Genomic DNA, 25493 nt, shown 5'->3' with positions numbered 1-25493 from the left:
TGAGGGAGGAGGGGCTGGGGGCTGGACTCCTGGGTCTGAGGGAGGAGGGGCTGGGGGCCAGGACTGCAGGGTCTGAGGGAGGAGGGGCTGGGGGCCAGGAGTGCACGGTCTGAGGGAGGAGGGCAGGGCTCGGCACAGGTGCCCCAGTCCCTGCCGTCAGGTCTGGTCTCTGAGGTCCGGAGCAGCAGGTGAGGCGAGACCGAAACCAGAGCCTCCACCCTAGTTCTGGGTCCAGGGCCTCCTTCCTCCTTCTTTGGCCGCAAAGGAGGCCCCTCCCTCTCTTTAAACCCTAGCAAGTGGCTTCCAAATACCGGCGGAGGCTCCCGCCCCTGCACAGTCTGACTCAGTTCGTCCTGGGCGGAGGCCGCGAGCACTGGAGGCTCACCACGGGAACCGGGCACCAAGCACCCGCTGCAGTCCCCAGGTGCACAGGGTCAGCGCCTTCCGTGACGTGAGCTCGGAAGACTGTGGGTCTGAGTTTGGGACAGCTCTGTCACTGGGACTGCATTACTGATTCTCTGGGTTGCGTGGGCACATGGGCACCACCCGGAACTCCCCACCGGGGCTCGCTCAGCCCCTAAAAGCCCCTCATCTCTTTCCTCAACCTCCCCTCCTCACACACACGCCCACCTCCGCTCCCGCCTGTAGGGTTTGTGGATGAATTCCTAGGACAGCTCGTTGTTGGGGGGACAAAGTCACAGGAAATGCGAGGTGTGGCAGGTTTTTGGCGGATATAAATAAGGTGGGAGCTGGGTCTCAGGAAGCCATATTTAATTACATATGTGTTAATTAACTTATTCTTTCCATTACGGCTCCTGAGACCCAATCTGTGCCCCGCTCCTTGCCCTGAAGAAGAGTCTAATTGGGGGGTCAGACTCTGCTGTCCTGTGCACAGGGCTCTGCCTGTCCCCAGAGGGGCCCTTATGTCAGCCCCACAGTGGACATGTGAGCCAGTCAGAGGAGCCTTCCCCAGGTAAGGGCTGACTGGACAGGGTTCTGAAGGATGAATAGGAGTTTTCCTAGGACAGTGTGCCAAGGGATGACATTCTAAGCGTTGAGAGTGACACACGCAAAGTGCCAAAGTCACAGAGTAGCAAATACTTAAGCACCTACTTTGTGCCCATAGTGCTGTGAGCGCTGGACGAAGCCCCTGACGTCGAGTTAGTGGGCGTGGTGGGAGACAGGAAATGAACACGTAGGCACATACACGAATAAGACTCAGATTGCTAAATGCTCCGGAGGAAAGAAAACAAAGGCCAGGAGACGGAGTGACGTCAGGGAAGGCAGGTGTGGTCACTCCACTCGGGGGCGGGTGGGGGGGAGGCAGGGATGGCCTCCCTGAGGAAGAGGCCTTTGGGCTTTGACCTGAATTTCGAGAATGAGTCAGGAACATGCAGAGGGTATACCCTGCGCAGGCTGGAAGGTCAGGTCTGTAGAGGGTGCGTCCGGCCAGAGCATGTGACGCTGGAGTCCTGGTCATGGTGATGACCGTGACAACAGCAAACTCCAGCACGGATGGAGTTGTCCCAAGCCCGAGTCAGGCTGGGAGGTGCCACAAACTCAGGGCTGCCCTAAGTGTGCAGGCGGAGCCAGGAGCGAGGGTTTCCTCTGAGGTGGGCCAGCCCTGGTGCGGTGCAGAGGGCGTGTCTGAGAACCCGCCTGGGCAGCGTTGGAGGAGGCTGGGGAGGGAGGCTGGCCCGGGGCTGTTTATTCTTTGGGAAGGATGGAGGGCGGGCCAGTCTCCCGAAACTGGGGGGCCTGGCTCCCGGGCTGGTGAGAGGGGTGGGGGGGGGGTGGGCAGCGACCAGGGAGGGGCTCAGAGGGACCTGAGGTTGAATCCCAGGGAGGAGCAGTGTATTTGGGTTTCTTCATGAAAAACAAGCGTGTGTCCGAGGACCTGGCCTAAAGGCCCGTGGGGAGCTGTGGTGAGGACAAGTAAAGTGCTTAGAACAGACGCCAGGCTCAGCCGCCATGAAAAATAAACAGAGGAATGAACGGTTGTCGCTGGATGACCCAGGTGGCATTGGGACAGGAACAGCTCTGCGGGCGGCTCCACGTCCCAGCTCCTGTCCGACACCTGAAGCAAGGAACAGCTTCGGTTCCCCCGCTTGGACCTTCCAGTGGCCACTCATGTATTGGAGACATTCATTCATTCATTCAACAAATACTTGAGCCCCTGGAAAGCACTAATTTGCTTGGTGCCTCTGGATTTGCCCATTCCGGACATTTCATATAAATGCAATCATACGGCGCATGTTTCGTGTTTTGGAGGCCCATATACCTCCAAGGTAGAAATAATTTCAGACATATAGAAAGGTTGCAAAAGAATACAAAGAATTCCCAAATATTACATTTGGAATCCCCAGACATTAAGAGTGAACATAAACACTTTTGCTTGATCTTTTGTCTCTCTCTGTCCTTTCTCTCACATGCTTTCTTTTTCTGAACTGTTTAATCATGGTTTTTGGGTTTGTTTTTTTTTTTTTTTTTTTGAGAGACAGAGAGAGACAGCACGAGCAGGGGAGGGTCAGAGAGAGAGGGAGACACAGAATCCGAAGCAGGCTCCAGGCTCCGAGCTGTCAGCACAGAGCCCGACGTGGGGCTCGAACCCATGAACCGCGAGATCATGACCTGAGCTGAAGTCGGACGGTTAACGACTGAGCCATCCAGGTGCCCCTCTGAACTGTTTAAAAGTAACTTGCAGACCTGATATCCTTATACCCCTAAAAACTTCACATGTATTTCCTAATGACAGGCGAGAATAGGAGAGAGAATGAATTTGGTACCATAAGCCTCCCACCTCCCCCCACAGGGAAAGCAGAGGGCTTTGTGGGAGAAGGCCTCTCAGCACCTGGGACAGTGCCCAAGGCTCATCAAGAATCTACAAACCCCAACAAAGATCTGGAGTCCAAAGAGTTTCTCAATACGGTGGGTGTGTCTGGGAACCAGGTGGGAGGTCCTCAGGGGAAGGAATTTGCATGCGTTATTTTCTGTGTAATAAGAACATTAGGGGAAAAAAAAAAGAACATTAGCAGCCAGCAATGTTCTGGCACTTACTGTGGGTTAGGTCCTTGTCCATGACGTGATGTCATCCTTCCAGACTCTGGGAAAACTATGGCCCACTGCTTGTTTTTGTAAATAAAGTTTTATTAGAACAGAGCGCTGCTCATTTGTGTGCATCTTGTCTATGGTGACTTTCCAGCTTTAACAGCAGAGTAGTTGCAATACAGCCCACGAGGATTACATTACTTATTACTTGTCCTTTGCAGAAAACCCTCTGCTTGGGACCCTTGATGTAGATGATATTAGGAGCCCAGTTTGCAGAAGAGGAGAAAAAGGGCTCGGAGAGGAAATGCTGTATTCAACGCGGAGAGAACCAGGGGCGCCCGGGTGGCTCCGCTGGTGAAGCATCCAACTTTGGCTCAGGTCATGATCTCACAGTTTGTGAGTTCAAACTCTGCATCGGGCTCTGTGCTAAGAGGTTGAGGCTGCTTGGCGGGATTCTCTCTCTTTCTCTCTCTCTGCTTCTCCACCATGCTCCCCCCACCTCGCCAAAAAAAACCCCAAATAAAATCAAAACCAAACACACACCACCAAAAAACAAAAGAAGGTTGAGAGAGCCAGGATCTGAACACACAGTGCTCATCTCCTCTTCGGACCTCCTCCTTTTTTAAAAATTATTATTTTTTAAATTTTTTTAAATGTTTTTTAAAATGTTTTATTTATTTTTGATACAGAGACCATGCATGAGAGGGGGAGGGGCAGAGAGAGAAGGAGACACAGAATAGGAAGCAGGCTCCAGGCTCTGAGCTAGCTGTCAGCACAGAGCGTGACGCGGGGCTCGAACCCACGAACGTGAGATCTGACCTGAGCCGAGGTCGGAGGCTTAGCCGACTGAGCCACCCAGGCGCCCCTAAATTATTGTAAAATACACACGACATAACACTTACAATCTTAACCAGGTCTAAGTGCACAGTTCAGTGGCATTAAGTACGTTCACGCCGTTGTGCGACCGCCCAGCCGCCCGTCTCCAGATCGCCTCTCATCTTGCAAAACTGAAATTCTGCATCTGCTACAGATGCTCCCCGTCTCCTCCCCCTGCCAGCCCCCCGCACCCACTGTCCTGCTCTCTGTCTCTACGATTTTGTCTCTTCTTAGGGACCTCACATCAGTGGAATTATACGGCATATGCGTTTTTGTGACTGGCTTATTTCACGGAGCTCAGCACCCTCAGGCTGGCGAGGACCGCGGGGTATACTGCAGCCTGTCCATCTGTCCGTCCCTCGGCGGCCACGTGGGTCGTTGTGCCCAAGCTCTTGCCCGCCGCCCGCCATCACTCCTCAGGGGATGCTTGCACCAGGAAGAAACCGTTATCCAAGAACAACGAGAAAAGGCAGATGAACAGAAAGCGAGAACAGTAAGATCAGCCATCACTTCACCTGGCAAAGTTCCTACACAGAATATGATAGCTTTTTTCTTAAACTCTAAAAATATGCATATTGGTAATAAGGTTAACAAACAGAGGGAAAACCAGCCTGTCCCACCTCCCTCCTATTGTGGTTAAGTAAGGAAGTCATGGGTGTTCCTTTGTTTTTATAGTTTATTTGTTTTTGAGACAGAGAAGGAGCACAAGTGGGGGAGGGGCAGAGAGAAGGGGAGACATGGAATCCAAAACAGGTTCCAGGCTCTGTCAGCACAGAGCCTGATGTGGGGCCTGAACCCACGAACTGCGAGATCATGACCTGAGCTGAAGTCGGATGCTCAACTGACTGAGCCCCCAGGTGCCCCTTTAATGTTTATTTTTATTTTTGAGAGAGAGAGAGAGAACAAGCATGCACACACATGTTGGGGAGGGTCAGAGAGAGGGAGACACAGAATCCAAAACAGGCTCCAGGCTGTCAGCACAGAGCCCGATGCTGGGCGTGAACTCACGATCCATGAGATCATGACCTGAGCCGAAATCGGAAGCTTGACCAACTGAACCCCCCAGGCGCCCCCCCCCCCCAGGAGGTATGTGTTCTGAAACATTTGAGTCTGACAAAGCTGAAGGCAGAGTCTGTCCGGAGCCACAAACAGATGCATTAATTTTAGTGTCAGCGTCAGGAGGTCTGTGAGGGCAGAGACCTTGTCTGTTTTGTTGCCGGCTTCCCCGGGGTGTAGTTCAATGTCTGGGACACAGTAGGTGCCCATTAAATAACTGGTGAAAGGAAGACAGAAGTCGGACTGGTAGACAGTAGGACCACTTTACTACTGACAGGCGTTGGGGCTGATTTTATTTGCTTCTGGCATTTTGCTAGTAGACAGAGACAGGGCTGAGGAACATTTTCCTATGAATCTTTCTTTCCAAATGACTAATTCTGTCTTAGTGTAAATTCCTATGAGAGGAGAGGCCGGGTCAGAGAGATGCACACGTGACTGTGCCACCCATTGCTGAATGGCTTTGAGGCAGGCTGAACTAATTGATACTTCCCCCAGCAGGTGTGAGTACCTGTTTTACCACATCCCTGCCAACGCTGGATATTAGCATGGCTTCCATCTTGCCAATCTGATAGGTAAAAAATGTCATTTTGTAATTATCCTAATGAGCATTTGTTTGGTTCCTAGGAAGGCCGAGTAGTTTCATGTGTGTGTTGACTTTCCTCTTTGCAAATTGCCCATCATACCATTTGCCTATGCTCCCCTCTCCTTGTTGATTTGTTAGAGCTCTTTATATATGAAGGATACAGACTCTTTGCCCTTTGGTGAGAGGAGCCAGATATTGAGAGAAGGGAAGTCACTGTTCAAGGCATACATCTAAGAGGTAGAGTAGGAATTTGACACGAGATCTCTATAGGTCAGGGTCTGGGGTTCTTTCGCACAGCCTCAATGGTACCTTCTCCTTCCAAGGCTTTGTTCCCTCCATAGCCCAGCAGCCCCCGGTTCCCACAATCTCAGAAAGGGGAGAGGGTTTTCCCTAGACCCAGCCACCTTTGCTACACCCCTATTCTTTGGTTTGTTGCGTAGATTAAATATACATACTAGGTACTCAATAAATAGTAGCTGGTATTATTACATACTTTTCCTTTTAATATTTCCCTTTAGCCACATCTCTTGCCAGCTGCCTTGCCATTCAAGCCAACCTCCTACCATCCCAAACGTGCATCCCTCTTCAAACAACTTGCCTCGTGACTCCTAGCCTTTGCATATGCTGTTACTCCTGTCTAGTTGTCCCTCTCCACCTGTTCCTCTTGCAGAACTCCTACACATCCTTCAAAACCCTACTTGGGTTTCCCCTCCTCTAGGAACTTTTTCCACATTCTTAGGCTGAGTCTCCAATCACAGATCCTGGAACCAGGGCTGACGTGTTCCCTTTGGGTGCCCTGGGTCGGGGAGGGCACATGGAACTCACAGTTTTCAGGGCACAGGAGAAATGAACATCACCCCCCAAAAATCATTAGCTCCAAACTGCAAAAGCTGCAGACCCAAAGGGAATACATTTCTTTCTTTTTTTTTTTTAAATTTTTAAATGTTTTATTTATTTTTGATACAGAGAGAGACAGAGCATGAGCTGGGGAGGGTCAGAGAAAGAAGGAGGCACAGAATTGGAAGCAGGCTCCAGGCTCTGAGCTAGCTGTCAGCACAGAGCCTGATGTGGGGCTCGAACCCACGAACTTGAGATCTGACCTGAGCTGAAGTCGGAGGCTTAACCGACTGAGCCACCCAGGCGCCCCTCAAAGGGAATACATTTCATTCAATATCTACAAAACATAACATCAAATTTGTTGTCCAGTCCAATATTCAAAAACCTCTCGGGACACTTGGAAACAATTTATCAGAGATTTCTCACCTCAATTAGCCAGCATGTCTGTTGACTGGAGACAGACTTGATCAAGTCATAAATCAAATGAGTTACTTGTGGTCAAGTAATTTCCGAAACCAAATTGTAAAAAACTTTCAGTCAGGGACAATTTACACATAATAAAACTCACTATTTTTAAGCGAGCATGCTGGTAATATTTGACAAATGTACGTAGTCAGGTACATGACGGCCAGTGTGACTGCGATCCGGACTATTTCCCAAACCGAAGAAGTTCTCTTGGCGACCGCTTCCTCCGCCCCTGGCACCGCAGATCCTGTCTCTCCCTAGAGTCCTGTGGCCCCTGGAATGCCATCTAACTGCAGTCATTCGGCACGCAGTCTGGCGGCTGGGTTGTCCTTAACCGTGTTGCGGCGACTGACTGCCGGCAGTTCATTCTCTGTATTCAATAATGACCCATTGTGCGAATTTACAGTAATTTATCCAGGAGTCCTGCCCCAGCCCCTCCCCCCTCAGACCCAGGAGTCCAGACCCCCAGCCCCTCCTCCCTCAGACCCAGGGGTCCGGGCCCCCAGCCCCTCCTCCCTCAGACCCAGGGGTCCGGGCCCCCAGCCCCTCCTCCCTCAGACCCAGGTGTCCAGACCCCCAGCCCCTCCGACTCGGGAGTCTACACCCAGATCTACTTCCCCCTTAGGACCGCAGGGGTTTGGGAACCTCCAGGGTATTAAGTCCTAGTTTCTGGGCACGGCAAGCACCAAATTCTCTCAGAAAGTCTATGAGGAAGGTGCTGTCGGTGAACAGGAAAGTCACACAGAGGAGCGCATCCCGGAAAGGGCAGCGGCAGGGGCCGCAGCTGCAGCAGGATCATAACCCGGTGAAGCGCGCCGCCCCTGGTAGCAGTGTGACTTGATGCCATTGGAACCGCGCGAGGCCCCGCCCACACCCACCACTCCGCCAACTACCATTCCCAGCTGCAGCAGCGCCGGGGCCCATCCTTATAGGTCCCGCCCTGGAAGTCCCGCCCCTCAAGCCCCGCCCCCGAGGTGTCCGCGCCCCTTCCCGGAAGCCCGGGTCCTGGGTGCGCCAGGCGTTCCCCACGCGGGTGGCGGGCTGCCCGTTCCCAGGCCCACCCGGCGGCGGCTCTCCGTGGGGCTCCGCGTGGAACCCGCTCCTGCCCGGCATGAACCGCTACCTCCTGCCGCTGTCCGTGCTGGGCACGGTGGCGGGGGGCGCGGTGCTGCTCCGGTGAGTGCGCGCTGCTGGTGCGCGGCCGGCCGCCGCGAGGCGGGGAAGGCTGGGGAGAGGCTGCTTGGTGGTCGTCGGCCTAGGACTCGTCCAGCTCACCCGACCAGCCCCGCCTGCGGTGTTGGGGGACAAACCTAGATAGGCCCCCAAGGGCAGGTCATGGCCCAAGGTCACCCCGGGGAAGGGGCGGATCCGGGCCCTTGTGAACCTAGTCTAGTTGCTTCCGTATTTTTCATTTATTATTGAATCCATCGTGCAGACACTTATTGAAGAGTCTCCGTTGTCACGTGCTGGGGCCAGGTGCAAGGAAAAGCTCTCTTACCCGAAATCAGAGACGCCAACTGAATTCCCCCCCACAGTGCACGACCAGCTTGTACTGCACGGGTTATGTACTTGGCTCTCCTAGGCGAGCCCACTGAGAAACCCCCCAGAAGACCCAGCCAACCCAATAGTCCGTAGCAGCACTGTCCTGGAGAGCTTTCCGCTCCGATGGAAGTGTTTCTATCTGTGCTGTTCGTTATGACAGCACGTAGAGCTGCATTATGCCCGTCGTTAACAATATGGTATTGCATTGTACACCTGATAAGAGGATGGACATCAAGTTACGTGCTCTTACCACAATTAAAAATTAGCAATATAGGGGCGCCTGGGTGGCTCAGTCGGTTAAGCATCCGGCTTCAGCTCAGGTCAGATCTCACGGTGGTTCGTGGGTTCGAGCCCCGCGTCGGGCTCTGTGCTGACAGCTAGCTCAGAGCCTGGAGCCTGTTTCGGATTCTGTGTCTCCCTCTCTCTCTGACCCTCCCCTGCTCCAGCTGTCTCTCTCTGTCTCTCAAAAATAAAATAAAAAGCAATAAAAAAATTAAAAAAAAATTAGCAATATATACATATATATATAGTTTGTTTTTGAGAGAGCGAGAGCGAGCAGACGTGAGTAAGGGGCAGAGAGGGAGAGGAGAGGAGAGAGAAGCCGGGCTCACCCAAAGTGGGGCTCGAATTCATCCCAAGAGGGCCTTGAGCTCACGTCAGGCGGGTCGAGATCATCACCTGAGCCCAAGTCAGATGCTTAATGAGTGAGCCACCTAGGTGCTTGGCAATATATAATTTAAAAAAAGGTGTATTTATTTTTGAGAGAGGGAGTGACACGCAAGTGGGGGAGGGGCAGCCAGAAGGACAGAGACTCCTAAGCGGGCTTCACACTCAGCACAGAACCTGTGAAGGGGCTTGATCTCAAGACCTGAGCCAAAATCAAGAGTCAGACGCTTAACTGACCGAGCCACCCAGGCGCCCCAGCAATATATAATTTTATTACAGTTACACAATACAAGAGATTGTCTGGGAGGCCTGAAAGTAATTGGAATATTGGAATACTTTTTTTTTTTTTTTTTAAGGGAATGAAGCACAGACTGGAAGTCTCTGTGAATAACTGTTTTTGGGTTTATTTACTTGCTCTGTGATGAGGGTTCATTTTGAACTTGTTGCTCCTGATCTGATAAAGTCTTTTTCACATACTTGGCCTGATCTTGTTATTTATAATTCTTTGAACTACTATATTAACCAAGGGTTTCTGGAAATTCTAGAAAATGGAAATAGTTTTTTTTTAATGGAAATAATTCTTCCTTGTAATAAAATTCATGCTGTTTTTATTTTTATTCACAGTGTTGTCTTTCAGCCCTGAAAAAGCTAAACATAGTAATAAAGTGACAGCATGGGACAGGAAGAACAAAAGACAGCTGAGTGCCCAGGGGGGAAATATGGCTATTTATTTTTAATTAATTATTTAAAAAAATGTTTAAGTAATCTCTACACCCAACGCGGCACTCAAACTCATGACCTTGAGATCAAGAGTTGCTTACTTTTCCAACTGAGCTAGCTAAGCACCCCTATTTTCTTAAAATGTCTTTTAAATTTGTTTTTGAGAGACAGAGTTCGAGTAGAGGAGGAGCAGAGAGAGAGGGAGACACAGAATCGGAAGCGGGCTCCAGGCTCTGAGCTGTCAACGCGGGCCTCGAACCCATGAACCGTTAGATCATGACCTGAGCCAAAGTCGGTGGTCCACCAGCTGAGCCACCTGGGTGCCCATAGGTGCCCCTATTTTAAATTTAAATAAAAACAGCCCCAGGTGGCTGGTGGTTTCTGTGTTGTACTCTCCCTTCTTTCATATGGAGATGGCATTGTTTGGCCAGGCCCCCTCTTGGTGACATTCAGTCATTTCCAGTATTTGGCCTCTGTGGGATATGGGTAAAGAATAAGGCCCCCCCCCCCCAAGATGTGCATGTCCTACTGCTTGGGCCAGTGAATGTTCCTTTACCTGCAAAGGGGACTCTGGATGCTATTGAGTTAAGGAGCTTGAGATGAGGAGGTGGTCCTGGCTTGTCCAGGTGACCCGACGCAGTCACAGTGGTCCCTCCGAGTCAGGGACTTGAAGAGGTTGTTCGGCTGACTTTGGAGACCGAAAGGGCCACGAGCCAGTGGGCGCCTCTAGAAGCTGGAAAAGGCATGGGCCCAGCCTTTCTCCTAGAGCCTCCGGAAGGAACACAGCTCCGCCCTTATCCCAGGGAGAGCCATTTTGGACTCCTGCCTGCAGAGCCCTAGATTACAGGAGCAGAGCAAACCCCCCTGGGCCGGCGGAGATGCGTTCCAGCGGCCACAGGAAATGAATACAGCGGGTCTTCTTGGGTACCGATCATCGTGGAGGCTCCCCCACGCCCGGCCACGCTGAGCCCTTTACCTGTGACATCACAGCGGCCCCCATGCAGCCACCAGATGTCCTTCCCGTCTTCCGGCTTGCAGAGCACAAGCCCCGTGGGGTCATCTGCCCAAGATCCTAACAGTTGGGGGCACCTGCAGCAGGGTGTGGACGGACAGAACTGACATCGCTTCTCGCCTTCAGAGACTACGTTGCCGGAGGGTCCTGTCCCAGCAAGGCCACCATTCCTGGGAAGACTGTCATTGTGACCGGCGCCAACACGGGCATCGGGAAGCAGACCGCCTTGGAGCTGGCCAAAAGAGGTGAGGTCCCAGCGGGCACCTGCTTTCTCTGCCCGAGGCCTGGAGTGTGAGGTCTGGTGCCATTGGTGGTCCAGGTGGCAAGGGGCAGAAGCCAAAGTCACTTCGGCATTTCATCTCTCTGTAAGCGGTGAGGGAGACGCTGGTCTCAGAGGCTGTGGACAGCCAGCAGTTTCTGGGGTTGGCTTTTCTCTTTGCATTGGCCTTGTGCTTCTGTATGGTAGTTGGCTCCGTCCTGGTCCGCCCCTTGATCTGGGTCCACTCAGTGTTTTCCTCGTGGTCGGACTGGAGTCCTGGAGGAAGTCCACGCAGGACGGGTGCCCTGCTCTGCACATGAAGACCTTCCAAGTCAGGAGCACTGGATTTCCTGTGGGGTCAGCACCGGAAGAGGAGGAGTCAAGGATTCGGGTCTGAGCTGCTAGAGGCCCAGAGCCACCACTGGTGGGGGGCAGGAAGGCCGTGGCATGGCAGGCGTCAGGCCTGCGGGAGGTCGGAAACTTGCCGTGGGCTTGACGGGTTGGGGTGGCTGGGAAGCGCGTCCTGACGGGCCAGGCGGGAGCTGCCTGTCCACCCCTGAGGTCAGAGCGTGGGGGCCGAAGGGACAGCACCCCCCACACCTCTCCAGGGTTTCCCCTAGGAGGGGGCACATGCTCCCCCCAGGAGAGGGTGAGAGGAAAATTGGGTGTGGACGCACCCACCGGGGTCTTGGGGCCCGGAGACAACAGAGGATGAGCGGATCTGGGGTCCGAGAAGTTCCCTTGTGGACCGTGCGAGGGGCAGCGGGGTGCAGTGGGGGGCAGGCAGGCCACACCCCCGGTGGTCCGCAGTTCTTCTCCAGTCCCTGGTTCTTGTCATTTTTCTAATCTTTTTAATGGCTGTGTTGAAATTTAATCCACACAATGCACAATTTACCCATTTATCTTTTTTTTAATATTTATTTTGAGAGAGCGTGTGCGTGCACGCAGGGGAGGGGCAGGGAGAGAGAGGGAGAGAGAATCCCAAGCAGGCTCTGAAGTGTCAGCAGAGTCCAATGTGGAGCTCGAACCCATGAACCGTGAAATCATCTGACCTGAAATCAAGAGTCAGTCCCCCAAGGAGAGAATTTAAAAAATATTCTTTATATGGAGTGGCTGGGTGGCTCAGTCGGTTAAGCATCTGGCTTCAGCTCAGGTCATGATCTCGCGGTTCGTGGGTTCAAGCCCCACATCGGGCTCTGTGCTGACTGCTCAGAGCCTGAGCCTGCTTCAGATTCTGTCTCCTTCTCTCTCTGACCCTCCCCTGCTCACACTCTCTCTCTTTCTCAAAAGTAAACATTAAAAACAATTGTTTTTTAATATTCTTTACGCTGGCCTGGGCTTCCAGGAGGCAACGTCATTCTGGCCTGTCGGGACATGGAGAAGTGTGAGGCTGCAGCAAAGGACATCCGCCGGGAGACCCTTAATCACCACGTCAACGCCCGGCACCTGGACTTGGCCTCCCTCAAGTCCGTCCGAGAGTTTGCGGCGAAGATCATTGAAGGTAGGAGGGAGCACGCTGGCCTTGCGGGGCGAGGCCTGGGCGGCTGGGCTTGGAGGAGTGACCTGACCCAGGCAAGTCCTCGAGTGCGCCGTGGGTAGACCGAGGCCCGTGGTTTCGGACAGGTCAGAGTCTGCGGGTGAAGAGGATACATTTTTTGTCTTTTCTCATATTGTCACGTTAACATATTTTATGTTTCAACCGTTTATGTAAATGGTTGGAAGAAATCAAAAGAGTGACCTTTCTGGATATGTGGATGTTGTAGGGAATTCAAACGTGTCTGTAAATAAAGTTTTATTGGCACACAGTTGTGCCCGTTAGTTGCTGTATCATCTGTGGCCGCGTTAGTCCTGGGACAGCGGAGTTCAGTAGAGACGGACTTGTATGGCCTTCAAAGCCAGAAATATGTAGCCTGGGCCTTTCCAGGAGACGTTTGCTCTGTTGGAAAACGAACTCCTTCGGTATTAGATCCCACGAGTCGCGGAGGGCCTGTTGCGCTGGATGTGCAGGGAGGTGGGGGGCGGAGCGAGCCTGGTGGGGGGCGGGGCTGACTCACCGTGGGTTCCCGCCGCTCACTGGCTCTCAGAGGTGATAGGAGACGCCCGGGATGCAGAGAGGAGTCGGATCCAGGCTCCGTGCCCGGTCCCCGGGGAGATGCGGCCACGACTATACGGCAGGGCAGCAGGGCGCAGAGGACCGGCCCTCGCGCCGTCGTCGCTGCGTTTCTGCAGATCGGGGACGAGGCTGGCGTTTTTCTGCGCTGCGCCACGCTCGTGACTCGTTGTGCTTCCCACCAGATGTTCTCAGAACTGGTTTGCGTCCTTATGTTTGGGGTCGGGAATGTCATTTATGGGATGAAATGTTGAGAAAGTGCAAACGGGGATGCAGCCAACCATCTCCCTGCCGCTAGCGCCCCAGACGCCTTCTGGTGCCCGCCTCTCGCGTGTCCCCTGGAGGCGTTTGTGGGTTTCTAGAGCAAGCAGGGGTACGTACCTGCCACGGGTCTGATGGGACCGGAGTGTGATACATGCGGTGCTTTCCCCGCCCGTCCTACCCGGCAGGTTCTCACATTACCCCTTTTTACAGAGGGGGAGACTGAGTCATAGCAAAGCTGTGTGCCTTGGCCAGAGTAGAGCCAGGGGATTTGAACCCCGGACCTATGGTTACAGGTAGCTCTGTGCTGCCCCATCCACTGTCAGATAAAGAACCAAATAGAGGGGCGCCTGGGTGGCTCAGTCGGTTCAGCGTCTGGCTTTGGCCCGGGTCATGATCTCGTGGTTCGTAGGTTTAAGCCCCACGTCGGGCTCTGTGCTGACAGCTCAGAGCCTGGAGCCTGCTTCAGATTCTGTGTCTCCCTCTCTCTCTGATCCTTCCCTGCTCGCGCTGTCTCTCTCTCTCAAAAATAAATAAAAAACATAAAAAAAAAAAAAAAGAACCAAACAGGCTCCGTTTACGAGGTGCTGGTAACTAGTGTGGGAACCCACTTTGAGAACGGTGTGGGTTCTGCCGTGCCCCCTCACGCGATGCGCTGGGATCGCAGCCCACAGGACCTCAGAACGTGACCGTCTGCACGGAGGTGACAGCGAGGTCGGCAGGTGGACCCCGCTCCAGGGTGACTGGGGAGATGATGCAGACGGGCCGAGGGAAGGGACAGAGACGACCAGTCGTTTATGAGCCGGGAGAGAGCCGGGGACAGGCTCTGCCTGACGGTCCGCAAGAGGAGACAGCCGGGACCCGCGGACCCTGGCCTCCCGCCTCTGGAGCCAGGACGCAGTTTCCAGGACCTGTGGTCAGAGTGGCCCTCGCTGACGGACACAGGAGGAAGGGGCGGTTATTGGTCCCATTTTACAGATGAGGAAACAGGTGCAGGGCTGGTGGGCCCCGTGTGCCTGTGGAGAGGCGGCTGGGGATCGGTGTGGCGCTGGCTGCCCCCCGAGCTGGGGTTCCTATGAGTAACCCCAGTTTCAGGCCCCGCGGCCCCTGCAGATGTGACTTCTTCCCTTTTCTGGAAACATCTGTGAGACGCAGGTGGGGGCCTCTGGCTCCGGGGCTGCGTGGCAGAGTGTAGCAAGCTGAGTGGTTGAGACCAGTCTCTTCGCGGGTGTGGGGGCCAGAGGGCGGGGCCGGGGGCCGGCAGGGCGGGGCTGTTCCCCACACAGGACAGTCCCTCCTGCGTCTCCCAGCTCCCGCCGGTGGCCGTCGGTCCTCGTAGGCGCATTGCTCCGTCCGTGCCTCCGTCCCTATGCACATTCCCCCCGCGGGTCCCCCTCTAGTCCTGGGGGGGTTAGGGCCCGACGGTGACCTTATCTTAACTGGATAACTTGTGCAAAGACTCTGCAAAATCAGGCTGCGTTCTCAGGCTTCGGGTGGGTGTGAATGTGGGGGGGACTCTGTTCAGCCCCGGGCAGGGGGTGCCGCCCACCCAGCTGCGCTCGTGCCCCACGCAGGCGCGGCACTGACGCGTTCGCCCCCACCCCCATCCTTCAGAGGAGGAGCACGTGCACATCCTGGTCAACAACGCGGCCGTGATGCGGTGCCCCCACTGGACCACCGAGGACGGCTTTGAGATGCAGTTTGGCGTTAACCACCTGGGTGAGGCCGCGGGCTGCGCGGAGTCAGCGTGGGCCTGGGGTGTGGACGGGATCCCTGTGGGTCCTCTGTGGGAGGGTAGGGGTCCGCCTTGTCCAGGGCAGCTGGGCGGCCCCTTGTGGGGTCACTGCCTCACGGCTGGGAGCTCAGCTAGTCCTTCACATCCTCCGCCCGCCTCTTGGCCTTTTGACCCCTTGTCTGTCTTCTAGCCTGTCTGTCCTTCAGTTACTCTGTCCGAGGGGCGAGGAGGAAATAGATGCTGGGCAGGTGCCAGTCACCGGATTAGGGCCCACCCTCATGACCTCATTTTCACTTGATGGCCTCTGCAAAGACCTCCTTCTCCCAATAAGACCACATGCCTCTTGAAGGGTCATAATGCACAGGACCATCATCCGGTGTCCTATTGGCTGGGACCCAGTCACATGACCTGATGCCGGTGCAAGGGAGTCTGGGAAATGTAGTCCTTCACCAGACCCCCTGTGCATAGCCAAGAATTGTATTACTGAAGGAGAAAGGGAGGAAGGATTTGGGAAGATGGAAGGCAGTTGGTCCCGCAGCTGACCTAGGAGTCTCGCAGAGCTCGGTGTCGGCTGGGTGGTTTTGTCCTGCGGGGCCGTCCTGCGCGCTGTAGGACATTTATTTAGCAGCTGCCTGGCCTCCACCCACTCGATGGCCGTAGCACCTCCTTTTTCTGTGTTGTGATAATCACAACCTCTAGACATTGCCAGCGGTCCCCTGGGGGACAGAACGGCCCCTGCCCAGAGCCACGGATTCCTGGGAGGGTCACACAAGGTAATGTCCTGAGTACGATCCGGGGCGCCAGGTGAGAATTCAGGGAGAACTGTCTTTTTGTTGCCCTTCATCCAGGTCACTTTCTTCTGACAAACCTGCTGCTCGACAAGCTGAAAGCCTCGGCCCCCTCACGGGTCATCAACCTCTCGTCCCTGGCGCACGTCGCGGGGCACATAGACTTCGAGGACTTGAACTGGGAGAAGAGGAAGTACGACACCAAAGCGGCTTACTGCCAGAGCAAGCTGGCCGTCCTCCTGTTCACCAAGGAGCTGAGCCGGCGGCTGCAGGGTGGGTGCGCGGCGCGCCTCGCTGGCCTCCCCCTGCCTCTCGCTCTGCGCCTGGAACCGTCCTCCTGGGGCGCCGGGCCCACGGGGGGGGGGCGGGGGGCAAGCACGGCCCCAGAACAGAGCAGGTGGATGCGTCGCACACACCACCGTGTTCACTGGTGCCCGGCGCGCCGTCACTGGGTCCTGAGTCCTCGTGGCGCCCTTCCCCCGCGCCCTGCTCCAGCATCGAAGCCTTCGGTGCTCCGGGCCAGCGGTTCTCAACCGCGGGCCAGCTGGAACCCCTGCAGACACCTGGCGGTATCTGACGATAGTCAGGTAGTGGGGGTGGGTGAGCGTTGCTGCTGCCACGTGGCCGTGGGCAGGAGGAAGAACGAGCTGACCTTGGCGTCCAGGGGGCTGAAGTTGAAGTCTGCCCTGTGCACTTGCTTCTCAGAGAGCACCGGTGGACCAGCCTTGTCCGCTCAGCTCGGAGGGGGCCGTCACCTTAATGTCTCAGACCCCACCCTCAGCCTCCACTTCCGCTTCCCTTCCCCGGGGGTGGGTGGAGCCCCGCAGCTGGGGTATCTCAGGCCCTCTGGGTGATTCTTACAAGCACTCAGGTTTGGGAGGTCCTGCTCTAGGCAGTTATGCAACAGAGCTGGGGTTTTTTCTTTTATTTTAAGTTTAGTTAAAATTTTTTTTTAACATTCATTCTTGAGAGACAGAGAGAGAGCATGAGTTGGGGAGGGACAGAGAGAGAGACACACAGAATCGGAAGCAGGCTCCTGGCTCTGAGCTGTCAGCACAGCCCGAATCGGGGCTCGAACCCATGAACCGTGAGATCATGATCTGAGCTGAAGTCGGACGCTTAACTGACTCAGTCACACAGGCGGCCCATCAACAGAGCTGCTCTGTAAGGTGAAACCACTTGATGCAGAAGTTTCTGAGCAAGAGGGGATGATGTGGCTTCAAGGGGAGGGCACAGAATGGGACGGCCCTAGAGCCGAGGGTGGGCGGCATCAGCCTTCCAGGTGGGGAGTGATCCTGGTGTCTGCTCACCCCTCACCCCTCTTCTTCCCTCCCCTTCAGGCACGGGCGTGACTGCCAATGCTCTGCACCCCGGCGTGGCCAGGACGGAGCTGGGCAGACACACAGGCATGCACAGCTCTGCCTTCTCCAGCTTCACCCTCGGTAAGCCCCTTCCTGGCCTGGGGGCCCTCAGCTGAGCCCCGCCCTCCCAGCCCGGGCCTGGCTCCCTTCAGTGGGTCAGTCAGGTTCCGCAGAGAAACAAGCAACAGGATACACACAGCTGCTCAGATCTGTCGTGAGCAATCGGCTCGCGCATTAATGGAGGCTGAGACGTCCCGTGATCGGCCACCTGTCTGCCGGGGGCCCAGGAGAGGCGGTGGTGTGTCCCCGTCCAAAGCCAAAGGCCTGGCAGCCAGGGGAGCCCCGGTGGAAGTCCCAGCCAGGCCAGGGCGCTGGTGTCTGCGGGCAGGAGATGGATGTCCCAGCTCAAGCAGACAGAGAGCAGAATCGGCCCTTGGTCCACCTTTTTGTTCTGTTCACACCCTCACCTAACTGCATGGTGCCCACCCACATTGGTGAGGGCACATCTCTTTCCTCCTTCAGAGAGTCCCTCACACTCAGAGACGATCTCGGGGGCGTGGCCCTGCCCCCTCCCTTGGATCTTCCGGGGGGTCCTGAGAACGAGTTACTCACACGTGTGGATCCAGCCTGTCAGCCGGGGAAATAACCCCAGGAAACAGGCTAGATCCTGCTTGATGAGGAAACCGAGTCTCAGCGAAGGAGACCATGGGGCAGACTCCTGGTTGTGCTTGGGGCGGCTCCAGCTTCACCCCAGACGAGCTGTGCCACCCAGGGCGGGGCGTCCTCCCCTCTCGGAGCCCGTTTCCTGAACTGCGGAGCGAGGGCTGTCATAGCACACTCCTCACCGTCGCTGGGGGGATGAGGTGGCCCTTCAAAGGGCCAGCAGAGGGCCTGACCCAGCTTCCGGCTGCGTAATCAGAACTTGAGAACCAGTGTTTATAATCCTGAGGAACGCTTCATGGGTGGGGGCCGGATCTCAGGGATTCCAAGTTGAGGCTGGCGCTGGAGACATTTCGTAAATAAAGGTTATTTTAAAGCAGAGGGGGTAGGGTAAGGGCTGAGAGGGAGAAGGGAGAGCTCCCATTTGCCTGGGGAAAGCTGGGGAGGCTTGCTGGGGGAGGGGGCGGCTTTGGGGCATCTGGAGGGATGTGGCTGGGCAGTACCAGGGAAGGGAGGCTCGGAGGCCAAGGCCTGGAGGTGGGCTGTGTGGGCCTGCGGTCCGACTTCCGGCCTCTGTGGGGCCTGGGCAACATGGTGGTGGTGGGTTGTCTGGGTCCTCCCTTCATAACGCGCGAGGACCGAATGCTCTGTGGGCTGATTGCAGGGCCCATCTTCTGGCTGCTGGTCAAGAGCCCCCAGCTGGCAGCCCAGCCCAGCGCGTACCTGGCCGTGGCAGAGGAACTGGAGGGCGTTTCTGGAAAGTACTTCGATGGACTCAAAGAGAAGGCTCCAGCCCCTGAAGCTGAGGATGAGGAGGTAGCCCGGAGGCTTTGGGCTGAAAGTGCCCGCCTGGTGGGCCTGGAGATGTCCCGTGGCTCCTCTGTGAGGGGACAGCCGCTCCCCGAATAGCTTCTGGGAGCAGGTGTGAAAATCACGGGAGAGGCTGAATTCCCAGGATGCCGCATCCAGACCAAGGCTGGCTGCTCTGTCTGCAGCACCCTCTAGGTGGCAGTGTTGGCCAAGGAATTCTGGCTGCCGAACCTACGTCACCCTCTAGGTGGCGCTGTTGGTCAAGGAATGTTGACTGCCATGTCCTCGTCACCCTCTAGGTGTAGCATGGACACCACAGGAGCCCTAAGGCCCACGAGTGCTGGTGCTCCTGCCCGCAGCACCCCCTAGAAGGCGTTATCGCTCCAGGAACGCTGGCTGCTATGCCCACACCATCCGGAAGGGGTCACTAGTGGCTCGTCTCTCTTCTCAAGCACAGCAGACCCGGCTGCAGGTGCACACCTGGCCCACTGGCCGGCAGGTGCGCGGGGCCACCTGCCTTGTGCATGTCACTGGTAACTGCTGAGGGAGGAGTCCGCTCCTTCTGGTGTGGCCGTGGCAGGAGAGCCCGTGGTGTCCACGGTGCAGAACTGTGTGGCCAATGGAAAAGCGGTCAGCCAGCAGGGTCAAGTTCATGGTTCCCCATGGGACCACACACACCCTCAGCACCTCTCTGAGCCTCGGTTTCTCCCACTGTAGAATGTGCAGAATAACTTGACGGCCTCACAGGATGGTACAGTGGTGAAGGGTTCTCACCCAGCTCGGTGAATGGCAGCTGTGCATTCCTTGCTGGCACCACAAAGCTCAGTAATCAAGATCCAGATACGTTATAAAAAAAAAAAAAAGTAAGAAAAGGTGACAGTCGAGGTACTCGGGGAGGCCAGGGATGCGGTCCCCGCCCAGAGAACAGCGGCCTGAGCGCACCCTGACGGCACCGATGCGGGGGGAGCGGGGTGGGAAGGCCGAGTCCACGATGGCCCAGAGCTTTACGAGCAGTTTGTTCTGTTTCGGTCGCCGCATCAGACCACAGCAGCCGAGGGATATGGCACCTCCGGGCGTGGACCCCAGCGATCCCCACCTCCCCCGTTCATGCCCTTCTTGCCCTCTGAGGGCTGGGCCTGGCTGCTCCCGTCCAGCAAGAAGAATGGAGCAAAGCTGACGGGACGTCAGTTCTGTGGTCGGCCTGCCTCGCCCGCTGCAGCTGTGAGCCGTCCTTGCAGATGACCGGGTGGCCAGACGGCCAGAGAGGAACTGAGGCCTCAGTGCAGCCATCCAGGAGCGGGTGTGGACACCAGGAGGTGGGATCATGCAGGGGGGTGCCCCAGGAGCCTGTCCAGCACAGGGACACCCCCCATACATACATACGTGTGTGTGTGTGTGTGTGTGTGTGTGTGTGTGTCCCCTCATGTAATCTATGTATTTCTCCCTGTGGGATAAGGGGAACTACTTTTTTTATTTTTTAAAAATTTACATCCGGGCCAGCTGGCTGACTCTAAGCGTCCGACTTCAGCTCAGGTCGTGATCTCACCGTTTGTGAGTTCGAGCCCCACGTCGGGCTCTGCGCTGACCGCTCAGAGCCTGGAGCTGCTTCTGGTTCTGTGTCTCCCTCGCTCTCTGCCCTTCCCCCACTCAGACTCTGTCTCTCAGAAATAAACATAAAAAGTGTATATCTAAGTTAGTTCACATACAGTGTAATAAGGATTTCAGGCGTCGACTTGGGTGATCCATCGCTCACACCTAACTCCCCGTGCCCCTCCTAGGCAGCGTCTTACTGCTCTTGCACGTCTATCCCCTTCCCCCTCCCCGAACACCCCTGCAGCAACCACCGTCAGTTTGCTCTCTGTATTTAAGAGTGTCTTCTGGTCTGTCTTCAGGGGAGATACCTCTCCCGGTAATCCGGTAGTCTGAGTCAACCCCCTGGCTCTCTAAACATACGTGAGGGATCTGCCCAGAGGTGATGGTGTTCACTCATCATCCACCACATACAATGAGCAAAGTCCAGAAAATAACACTGCTGATGCTAGTATGTCACATCTAATCTACAGACACTGACGTTTTATCAATACCAATGTCCTGTACAGTGCAAAAGAAAACCACAAAGATTCTTTTCTGACCCAGATCCAATCCAGAATCTTGTTACTTGTCCTGTGTCCTTAATGCGCTTTAAAGTGAACTGCTTTCTCCTGCTTGAGTGGGACACTTCTGAGGGGTTCTGGCCAGGTATTTGGTAGAAAGCACTCTGTTTGGGTTTGTCTGTGATGTCTTCGTGATCAGATCATCGGTGAGGCCAGTAACAGCAGCAGAGACACAGGGCAGAGGGCGCAGAGCTGGGGGGTCTCCGGCCGTCACTCCCTGCATCTCTGCAAGCTCACCCGTGCGGGGGTCCTGCACGGACTTCCTGGATCCCTGTTGTCCAGTTTGGGTGGGTCTCTCCATGAGGACACCTGCTCTTTGCATGTCTGGGGAGCGCGCATGTGGAGGTGATTCGAGCAAGACCAGACCCTGTCCTTGAATTTGGATGTTGATGAGGCCAACACCAAGACCGGTAACTTTGTTCCAGAGGTGTCTGTGGGCCCCTGGCCTCTGCGCGCCGGCCCCTCGTCCTGGCTTCAGCGGGCTGCTGCAGCAAGCAGGCCCCCACTGGGAGGCTCGCACGATACACGTCTATTCTCTTGGGGTCCTGAGGGCCAAAGTCCGGAACGGGTCTCTGTCGCTAGGGCTGTTCCTTCCGGAGGCTCAAGGGGAGATTCTGCTTCCTGCCTTTTCCCTCTTCCAGGGGCCCCCACATTCCGGCCGCGTGGCCTGCAGTGACAGGCCACGGCCTCACGGCCATCTTTTTGGCTCTCCTCTCCCCCCTTTTAGGGAACTTTGTGAGGCCATTTGGCCGGCCCAGTGGTCCAGGATCACCTCTCTAGGCCACGTCATGAGCAACACTTCTGTCTGCCCCCTCGGGGCCCCTCTGCCACGTAAAGTGACAGGTTCTCAGGGCTCAGGGCAGCCCGTTCTCCCCAGCACCCCATCCTCTTCACACCCCTCTTCCTCAGCCTTTCCCAGGACCGTGAACTTCCCTGGACACTTCCCATCAAGCCCCTTCTGTTTCCATAAAGCAAAATCGGCATCATCAGTGTGGCAAGGAAGTCCGATGGAATGAGCAGATGGTACCACTAACTCCCCTACTGGCTCTTTAAACAACCACAACCACAACCCCGGGCGGCACCCCCCTGACACTGTTGGAAGAGCCTGAGACTCCTGCTCTTGGGGTTGTGAGTTTGAGCCCCGCTCTGGGCGTAGAGTTTACTTAAAACCAACCAACCAGTGAACCCTGGGGTGTCTGGGCAAACAGAGTTGAGTCCAGCCTGACTCAGAAGCCCACCTTCGTGGGGGGTACCGGCCTGAGTGGAGGAGCGTGAAGCCGGGCCCACCTGGGCGGCCGCTCCCACAGCGATCTGGCGTCTGCATAGACGAGGCGGCTGGGGTGGATTCTAGCCACAACCCTCACGACCAACATCCGCTTCCTCTCCGGAACTGAGCAGCCACAAGGACCACAAGCGTTGGCTCACAAATCACAGAACCCCTGCTTACTCTCCTGAGGGCTTGGAGGTGCCTCGTAACCCCACGCGGAGCCCCCAGAGACATGAAAGAGGATCAGAACTGTCCTAAAAAACCCCTTCAAACCCACAGAAGTCCAGGGAGAACTGGGGCATCGTAGCGAGCAGACTGAAGATGGAATCGTGAGGGTGGTGCTTTGGGATGGTTTTTGTTTTTGTTTTGTTCTGTTTGTTTGTTTTTAAAAGAAACCCGGGTGGTGTCAAACCCGTCTAGTGCCGTGGGGGCTCTGGGCGTCCGGCGGGATCTGGGGCTGCCGGGGCTGCTCCGACACCCACCCGGCCCTAAGCAGGAAGCGGCGCTGTTTCATAGCAGCGGAAGTCCAGACGTAGGGTTTGGGCTCCGTGACCTGGCCACGCTTCCTTGTGCCTATTTGACCGTGGGACCAGGGTCAAGCTCATGCCAAGCCTGGGACTCCAGCCTGTCGAAGCGTGAACCCCTGAACGATCTGTCCAAATCAGCCTCAGTGTCTGTGAATGTGAGCTGATTTGGAAGAAGCTACTTTGCAGATAAAACAAAGGATCCCAAGAGGAGATCATTCGAGATTATCCAGGCAGCGGGGCGCCCTAAGTCCAGTGACAGGTGTCCTTACAAGAGACGGGAGGGGAGGGGACACTGAGCAGAGAGGAGGAGGCCGTGAGCAGACCGGGCCATGGGTGCAACGATCCGCCCCAAGCCAGGGAGTGGCCGGGACCCAGAAGCTGCCACAGAAGACGCAGGAGCCTCCCCTCGAGCGTCGGAAGGTTGCACGGCCCTCCTGACTTCCGGATGTTTCAAGCCACCGAGTTGAACTGAATTTATTACAAGAGCCAGAGGACACCAGTACAGGGTCTGGGGTGGGGGGGGTCAGGAGTTGCCCATTTGGACCACTTCTTTGTCTGGTCTGGCAGGACGGAGAGAAGGGATTCTCTTTCTCTGGTCTGATGGATTCCCCTCCTCTCACGTGCTCATCTAAAAACCCTCAAAATCCCCGTCTCCCCCCACCTTGGGGATGCCGAGAAGGCACGGACAAAACGCAGGCTGTAACTCTGGGGTTGGAGAATCCTTGGCTGTGGGGCGGGGGTGGGGTCCCTGCTCTCTACCCCTGCCACCCCTGGGGTCTGACAGCCCCAACCCCCAAATGTCCACCAGAGGGAAGTCGCCTTCAGTTGAGAACCCCTCATGCAGACCCGTGTGGACCCCTTTCTGGGGTGTGAACGCGAGGAGCTGCCGGCGGGTGACCGTGACCGTGGACCTGAGCGCCACCCACAGCCGCTTGCGGTCACCTGTGCTCCGGGGGGGGGGGGCACGTGGGTGAAAGGCAGGCCTTGGGGGACTCGGGTTTAGAACTCGGCAGATCCTCATGGAAACCGTGCAAATGGCCAGGGGCCGTCTGTTCTGAAGGCGACATGAACCGTAGGGACAGAGTGGCCAGCCCAGAGCAGCAATTTCATGCTGAAGATGTGCCACAGAATCCAGAGTCCTCTAGAGCAGACGGGAGGGGCTGTGCAGCTCCAGGCAGAGCCCGCTCAAGTCAGGCCCGGGTCTCAGCTGCCGGCGCAGGGCTTCGAAGGAAACGAGCTATGCAGCCCTGGGAGCCAGCTGGGATCTGGGATGCAGTCATTTGTGGGGGCAAAGCTGGAGATCTTGAGCCCCAAATGGCCCTGACATGCCCTTGCGGGGAGACAGCAGCACCTGCGGAGGGAGGTCACGGCTCCTTCCTGCCTACGTGTCTGGGGCACACTCGTTCACCTCAGGACCCGCCGCTGGCACCTTCCTGGGTCATATTGAGAGCAGTGGGGAGAATCCGTGCACACGGGGTCAGTCGCCTATGATGAAGATTTTTATCTAGTATTTTAGGCTTTCTGGGCAGCTGAAGGCGATGGCCGTTGTCTCCCCTTTAATGCCCAGAGACCATGCAGATCCACCTTTATACCCCCATTTTGATGATTGTGCTGTGGTTCATGAGGAGAATGTACCGTTCGTAGGAAATACAGTCGGTATTTGGGTGAACTGAAACAAGTCTGCAACATAGTCTCAAATGGTTTAGGGAAAAAAATTCATTGTGTTGTATTTATAAACTTATGTAGGGGCGCCTGGGTGACTCAGTCCGTTAAATGTCTGCTTTCAGCTCAGGTCGTGAGCTCCTGGTTCATGCGGTTGAGCCCTGCATCTCTCTCTCTCTCTCTCTCTCTCTCTCTCTCTCTCTGCTGACAGCTCAGAGCCTGGAGCCTGCTTTGGATTCTGTGTCTTTGTCTCTCTCTCTCCTTCTCTTCCCCTCCCCAGCTCTAAAATAAATAAACGTTAAAAAAAAAAAGAAATGAACTTAAACTTTTCTGTAAGTTTGTTTCAAAATAAATACATGGAAAAGATAAAAACGATGCAGAATGACAGAACAGCCCAAACCACATCTGAGCATGAGAACAGAACGGACGCCTGCACTTCAAAATGACGCCAAGTAAAACACAAAGGGGCAACATCACCGAGTTCTGGTGAGCGAGCGCGCATGCTCGCTCTCTCCATACTTTTTATAGGGGAACACGGTGACTGTATGACTAGAATAAAATTGAGTTCGATAAACAAAAACAGAGGAACGCATGCCCACGGCGGGATCCTGACGTGCACTTTTTGTGTTTCTTTTCATTTAACACGAAATAGATCTTGAAGATCCTTCCCCATCACCCCACAAAGATCTACCACATTCTAAAAGAAAAAAACCACTTGCACGTGATTTTATCACGATTGCATCATACAGATGCCACGAAGACAGGAAAACCGTACGACAGAGGTAGGTGCCTTTGGCAGGCCGAAAATTGTGTGAACCACTGCTAGAAAGAGAAAATTGTGCAAATGATAAAGGAGCACATGTACCCCAATGTTCATAGCAGCAATGTCAACAATAGCCAAAACATGGAAGGAGCCTAAATGTCCATCACCTGACGAACGGATCAAGAAGATGTGGTATATATTCACGATGGAGTACTACATGGCAATGAGAGGGAATGACATATGGCCCTTCGTAGGAAAGTGGATGGACCTTGAGGGTGTCATGCTGAGTGAAGTAAGCCAGGCAGAGAAGGACAGAAACCATATGTTTGCAC

The 25493-nt window shown here is 55.3% G+C and overlaps 1 protein-coding gene across 1 annotated transcript; it reads left to right on the top strand.

Annotated features, from left to right (window-relative positions):
• Nucleotides 1-7859: 7859 nt before the first annotated feature.
• Nucleotides 7860-19683, top strand: RDH13 (retinol dehydrogenase 13). The gene is made up of 7 exons (XM_029924692.1): nt 7860-8041; nt 10932-11050; nt 12410-12565; nt 15050-15154; nt 16019-16231; nt 17299-17400; nt 18644-19683. The coding sequence occupies exons 1-7, from the start codon at nt 7977-7979 to the stop codon at nt 18886-18888; spliced, it is 1005 nt and encodes a 334-aa protein (XP_029780552.1). The 5' UTR covers nt 7860-7976; the 3' UTR covers nt 18889-19683.
• Nucleotides 19684-25493: the final 5810 nt, after the last annotated feature.

This window comes from Suricata suricatta, chromosome 16, assembly GCF_006229205.1.
Source record: "Suricata suricatta isolate VVHF042 chromosome 16, meerkat_22Aug2017_6uvM2_HiC, whole genome shotgun sequence".
Classification (NCBI taxonomy): domain Eukaryota; kingdom Metazoa; phylum Chordata; class Mammalia; order Carnivora; family Herpestidae; genus Suricata; species Suricata suricatta.
The sequence above is the reverse complement of the archived record's forward strand: the minus strand, read 5'-3'. Positions and strand labels throughout refer to the sequence as shown.